Raw genomic sequence first — 6,726 nt, forward strand, 5'->3', positions numbered from 1 at the left:
TTGGGGGGGGGGGGGAAGGGGGGGGGGGGGCAGGGGCACAAGCAGCCTTGCCCTCATTTTGTTTTTCCTGGTATGCCGACACCCTGGCACCTTCCAAGGTAGGCATTGTGGTGTTTTTTGGCACTCCTGCCAAAAAATGTTGCCTACCCCTGTTCTAGGACCCAGTGGAAATACCAGTAGCATTTTCCTGTTAGCAGGGAAAGGAGGTTTATAGTTACAAGTCACTCACTTGAATGCAGCAAAGCACTCTGCAGGGTTGATGCAAGTACAAGGTGCAAGCATCGATTATTTCTAGTCCTCTCAGGTAATTCCCTACGGGGTTGAAGGGGGAGCAGGAACACAACCTTTATGGACACAGTCACAATGAGAAATGCACAGCAACAAACAGACAGCACTAAGGGGAACTCAAGCTTAATGTCATTCTGAGCATTCACCTCTAGATCTCAAAACAAGATGGGGCCAGCATTGGGTTTTAGAAGGGAGAAGAGTGACAGAATGAGCTCTGATTCAGAGTCCTGGACTGGAAGCATAAGTGGCATTAGAAAGGAAAAACAAAACTGAAGAAATGAGCGGGACATCAAGAGAAAAGAGGATGAAACAGAAGAGGTGGAACAGGAGGGAATGCTCAAAGCGGCAACTTGTTTTAAGGGCAAAACAGCAGAACAGACCACTCGGGTCATCAAGTCCAGCTTCCTAGGATCACAGGCCTTAGAAACATTCACAGAAATGTTTGCTTTGGCCTCTCCCACATGCCACAACCCTAAAGCACCCCCTAGCATTCTGTGGGAGACCACAGCCCAACTGTTGGGATTGCTACATCTGTGCCTCACTTTCTTTATCTGTAAAACAAAGAAAGGAGGCTTGATTCATGTCTACATGGATCTTGGATGGAGACAAGTTCTCAAGACATGAGGATGCCTAGAAGGACCCAACATTTGCCCCCTCTGTATTGTGGGTTCTGTATTAAGATCTTTAAGAAAGGAGAGAAACTGAAACTTTCCTTCCTCACTCTAGACCTTGTGAGCTCATTTGTACATCAGGAGCATGACCCCAAGCCCACTGGACTCAACTGCCAGTCTTTCCATTTGCTTTAACAGGCTTTGGATTCAGCCTTAGGTGCTTCTGTCCACACCTGCAGAAGCCTTTGCCTGGATTGCAGCCTGCAGAACCACAGCACCGTGTTCAGTGTTTACATAGCCACCATCAGCTGAGCACAGAGATCAGGGGACCGGGGACAATATCCAGTCACAGCATTCTGGCTAACAGGTGAACAAGGCAAGCCATCCCCACCTGAACATCCCTAATACAGGTTTTCTCTCTTCCCTATGCCAATAGCACTCCTAGGGGCACCGGGAACACATGGGCCAAATGGTTAAAGATCAACAAGCCGCACCAGGGGAAGCAACAAAGATTGGTCACTCCCCATAATGCCTAGTACAGTCGCACACACAATGCCTGTTGAGGTATTTACACACAAAAGCTCTGCCACTCCCCAGGCCTGAGAAAAGAGAGAGGCTCCAGTTGCATATCAAGGTGAGCATGGCTACAGTTTATCATACACCCAGTTCATTAACATGCCTCTGGGATGGAGTCAGGGAAGAAGGGTGGTTGGGGGGGGAGAAATAGCTTCAGTTACCTTTTCCACAGATTTCCTGCCTGACCTTGAGTCACTTTGTTTGTTTGTCTGTATCTCTTTGTCCCTCAGTTCTCCCACCTGGACAAACAGCTTCCATCTCCTCACCCTTTGTTTTGTCCAGGGGCTGGCAAGCTATGGCCCACAAAGTATCCAAACTTGACCTGCAGTGTCTACGGAGTAGGGGTGAAGAAGGGGAGGTGAAATGCAGCAGTGGGGGATTCAGAGAAGATACCCTCAAGGTCATTCTGCCTCCATGCATGCCATTTGTCCCAATGCATTCCTGTGCTGTGCTCCACTTCTCATCTACACAGCCTCTGCTGACAACCAAGTTCTACCCACTCTTCTCTCTCACTGTCAGATTTGCACCTCAGCATGACTGTTAGTTATGGGAATCTGTAGCACTTGATGGCAACAGTGGGGGCAACTCGGAAGAAAATAGGGAGTACTGGGGCAGCAGCAGAAGACAGGAAGGCTGTGGTAGTAGCCAGGTTGCAAGCTGCATCCTGCCATTTGTAAAGGCTGCCAACCTCTGGTCTTGTCAATTTACACTGCAAGCTCTCTGGGGCAGTCACAGTCTCTTACTACATGCATGTACAGTTGCCTTCTTTGATGTCTAGACACAGCTGCAATAAAAATAAAGAACACCACAAAAGCCATTGAAGGGATTCTGCTTTGTAACCGACCTTTACTGCCTTGAACCATAACAGCATAGGAAGAGATTTTACCCAGTCCACTAGCTCAACTTTTTATCTGGGCAGTTCCACAACTTTAAAAAATACCCCCACCCCAGATGTCTATGGGGCTAGCATGACACTCAGTGTCAGGTTGCAATAAACTGGAAGAGCAAAACAGAGTCCCATCAGAATATCACTGTTTGAGAACATATATCCATAAAGACACAAGAAGCAGTGGGACTCCTCTGAATCACAGAGCACATTCAACAGCAACAGGCTTAGAAAGGAGGACAGGAGAAGGTTAGAGAAGCAGCTGACTATACTGGTTGATATTTTCAGTAGTCATGACTCTGGGTGCCTAAGTTTTGGGGTTCTCAACTTGACACTTCTTAAAAAATCTTTATTTAAAAAGGGTACTCCAGCATTCAGACTCAAGCTTTAAGGAATCTCAGAGTGGGCACCCCAAAAGTAAGTCACCCATGGAAAGAGCCATTCCTGAAAATAGCAGCCACAGGAAGTAATCTGTCCTTTATTTCTGCTTCCTCTTTTTTCTTCTAGAACTCAAATGTCACATTTTGGTACTTACTGGAAAGGCATCTTGGGCTTCACACATCTTCGCTACCGAGGTCTGGAACTCCCCAATGAAGTCATGTCCCCCATCACTATCATAATCATAGCACATGACCTAGGGAAGAGGAAAGGAAGGGGGCATTTTTACACATCACGCATAGGCCACTACAGCTAGTGGTTAGAAAGGCCACATTAATATTTTGTTCAGCTTTCACTTAGCCAAGGGAAACCTTTCAGGTGCATCCCATTTTTTTGGCATTCTTTGCTTCCTTTGCTTCCTGAAGGTCAAACCACAACCAACTTTCCTTTATGCAATGAGGGTCAAGCAAAAGTCTTTGAAACAGATCAACATCACTCTATATAGTTACTTCAAAAGCAGGAGTCTCTAGAGGGATGTTCACTGCTCTCTCCTCTGGGCCTTCTCAATATTAATAAATCTCCTACCCTTGGAAGTAACAGAGAGCACTGGCAATGGCTTTAATCATCAGCATCCCATCTCACTCATAACACACTGAGGTGAGATGGTGGCTAACTCTCCACCAGCCACTTGTCTGCCTCATGTGCCTACTGTTGCTATCACCATTGGCAACAGCGGGGAAGTTGAAGACAGCTGCTAACACAATGGGGAGCACTGAGCTCAGGAGTGATAGACTTTTGATCTCCTGAGTGAAAGTGCTATGCTTAGGGAGATTTTTTCTTTTTAGTTAGTTTGTCTTAATATTTTTTCCATGAATCAATAGGAGAGGGTATTTGCTTTCAAATGCTGCTTACACTAATGGAAAAGGACATATTTGTAGTAGTCAGGGCCAGTAGCATTACTTAAAAGGAAGGTGCCAGGCCATCTTAAGACCCTGGGTTCAGTAGCAATAAACTTTGCCAGACTACCCAGCTGACTGAAAATTTTCACATCCAGCTGAGGCTGGACTTCTTGGGAAGTGTTTAACCACAACCATTATGCCATTTTGGTGAACAAGACATGGACAGAAGAGACTGCCTCTGAAAATGCTCCTGTCCATGCCTGGAATGGTACCCACAATTCCTGGGTCTCACCAGTCCTCTTCTGTTAGCAAATATCTGTGAAACCTACCAGCAGCATGCGTCATTCCTCTCTAGTGCTAATGCCCAGAGGACAACATCTTACTGCTGTTACTCCATTAGTTCAAACTGGAGAGGGAGTGGGGTGTCTGTGGAGTGGATCTAAAGGTTCTAACTTGACTGATGACCTATGCGGATGTCAGTATGATGCTATATAATGGAACTTCTCTGAGGTTCATTATATTTTCCAGATAAGATGTGTTCAGCAGCTGCAGACAGCTGCTTTGGCAGTTAGAACAAGAAGGGACTGGTTCCAACTAGCACAGGTTTGAGGCTTGAGAGCTGCATCTCAGTTGTCTTGGCTCTGTGTTGGTTTCAGCCTCTTCCCCTCAACACTCAGAATCTATTTTCCATGCTGCAACAAGAATTCAGAGCAACAAAAGGAAGGTTGAAGCAATGCCATTTTTAATGCAGTCACCTTTATCAGCTTCTCTATATCTCCATCACACAGTGACACTAAAGGCACAGTGAATGGCTTCCACACTGGATCCAATGTGTATTTAATCACCTGCAGAGAACAAAATGGTTACATTAGGAGGACATGAGCAGTAAGTCCCAAACAAAGTGAAAGCTGAAGCCTTGTTTCAAATAGATGCACAGGCCCAGAATCTGAGGTGGTCTAAGCTGGCATAGTTCTACTGAAAATTAGCAGAGCTTCATCAGTTTGTATCAGCTGAGGATCTGACCCATCAAGAACATGCAACTGTGGGACTTCAGACCAGAGAGCAGGCATAAGGACTTCAAATAAATCTCACTCATGTATAATCTTCATTGCCCCAGCCAGAGTAAGTACAATTGGCTTAGTTAGGTGGCTTTTTTATTTAGGTGGCTTAATCAGCTTGACATTTACTGAGTGAATCTGATTCTTTGGTACAAATCTGGTGCATCAAGCAAATGCAAACAGTTTCTAGGTACAGTTCATATGGTCACAGACACATGTTTATAGACAAAGGGGTGCCTGTTTATATGTAAAGAATTTGGGTAGCTGATTTATTTTAAAGGCGAATCCTGGAGTTCAAAGGTGAGCAGCACAAGACTGATGCAGGAGGGAAATTGGTTGCCTTTCAAGCTATTGCTCATCATCCGTTAGGCTCCGGGAGTGGCGAGAGATGCACAGGTGAAAGCCCGCTGCACTGCCGCTCCCCTGAAGCCCCCCAGAGACCCCCCAGCAGCCGCGGAGCACCCCGCTGACCCCCAGCACAGCTGGAGGTAAGCGGGGCCCATGGTGGGAGGGGGTTAACCCTTAGACAGTGGGAGAAGGCTGCTGAGGGGGAGCCGGGCCGGGTCTCACCCTGCCCAGGCCCCTACTTCGCCCAGCCCCCCAGGGAGCCATGCAACCGGAGCCGTGTGAACAGGCTGTGCAAACAGGTGCGCTTGTCTGCCGGCGTGTGAGTTAGCATGGAGTTTGTGCAGGAGGGCCCAAGGCCCTGCCTGTGAGCCCCCCAGGGTAGACAGTCCCAGCTGTAGCCAGCCTACCAGCAGCATGACATGGATGGGCACACACTGCACCCCGAGGATCCCTTTGGGCTCTGTGGCCCCCCCCTCTGGCACCTCAGAGACGGCCACCCAGACGGAGCCCATGCTCCCGGGCTCCACGCAGACGGAGCCCCTGACTCTCGGCTGTGTGGGCTGCCTGTCCCTTTTTCAGGCTCTGGGGCCAGAAGCATGGCTACCCCCTTTGTGAGGTCTGCTCCCTTTTGCGGTCTCTAGCACGCCAGCTGGAGGAGCTCCAAGCCACAGTCCAGAGACTGCATGCCATCAGGGACTGTGAGCAGAAGCTTGACTCCTACTGCCAGGCCCTTCTGCCCTGGGAGGCGGAGGGTAGACCACAGTCTCTCTCCAGGACAAGGGAGGACTCAGGGACCCCCCATTCTGTCCAGTCAGGGGCATGGACCAAGGTGGTCAAGGGCCCCAAGGCCCGCCGCACCAAGGCCCCTGCCTCGCCAGAGCTTAGCAACAGGTATGAACCTCTTGCAGCCCCAGCAGAGCCTGCTGAGTTGCAAGCTCCCACAGGCAACACAGGCCTGAATGCAGCTACCGCCCCCACTCTCCCCATGACAAAACGTAAAGTGTTTGTTGTGGGAGGCTCCATCCTGAGGGGGTAATCTGCCACCCCGACCCCTTAGCCCAGGAAGTCTGCTGCTTCCCGGGGGCCCGCATCTGAGACATTGCGGAGAAGATCCCTAAGCTCCTCCATCCCACAGACCACTATCCTATGCTCCTTATTCACGTGAGCACCACTGACACGGCTCGGAGCGCTTCCAGCCGGGTCATGAGGCACTACAGGGATTTGGGCGCGGGACTAAATGGTCTGGGGGCACAGGTGGTGTTCTCTTCAATCCTCCCAGTCTCAGGGTATGGGCTGAGGAGAGAGAGGAGGATCCAGGTAGTCAACCAAAGACTGGAGCGCTGGTGTCATCGGGAAGGCTTTGGCTTCCATGACCACAGTCTGCATTTTGGTGAGAGAGGCAGCAAGCTGCTGGGAAGAGATGGCCTCCACCTCTCTCTGCTGGGGAGGAGGCTCTTCGTAGGGATAACGGAGACCTGGTGGGACTCCACCCATGACAGGACCATGGGTATAGATGGCTATACCCTGTACAGGAAGGATTGAGTAGAGAAAAGGGGCAGGGCTGTAGCTCTCTATGTTAAGGAAAGCTACGCGTCCCTGCAAGCTGATGTTGGCAACCAGGGTGAACGACTGGAGACCCTCTGGGTTAAAATCTATGGGGAACACAGCACAGGGGACACAAT

General features: G+C 49.4%; 1 protein-coding gene across 2 annotated transcripts in view; it reads right to left on the bottom strand.

The window, feature by feature from the left end:
- The window catches only part of CPNE2 (copine 2), a 299,466-nt gene that overhangs the window by 96,285 nt on the left and 196,455 nt on the right, over window positions 1-6,726 (bottom strand). For both annotated transcript variants that reach the window (XM_019505886.1, XM_019505885.1), the window contains exons 7-8: window positions 4,394-4,483; window positions 2,897-2,995 (exon numbers count right to left, since the gene is read on the bottom strand). In XM_019505886.1, coding sequence (XP_019361431.1) covers window positions 2,897-2,995; window positions 4,394-4,483 — 189 coding nt within the window. The remainder of the gene's footprint in view (window positions 1-2,896; window positions 2,996-4,393; window positions 4,484-6,726) is intronic.

Source organism: Gavialis gangeticus, unplaced genomic scaffold, assembly GCF_001723915.1.
Source record: "Gavialis gangeticus isolate Ggan-Ray unplaced genomic scaffold, GavGan_comp1, whole genome shotgun sequence".
Taxonomy (NCBI): domain Eukaryota; kingdom Metazoa; phylum Chordata; order Crocodylia; family Gavialidae; genus Gavialis; species Gavialis gangeticus.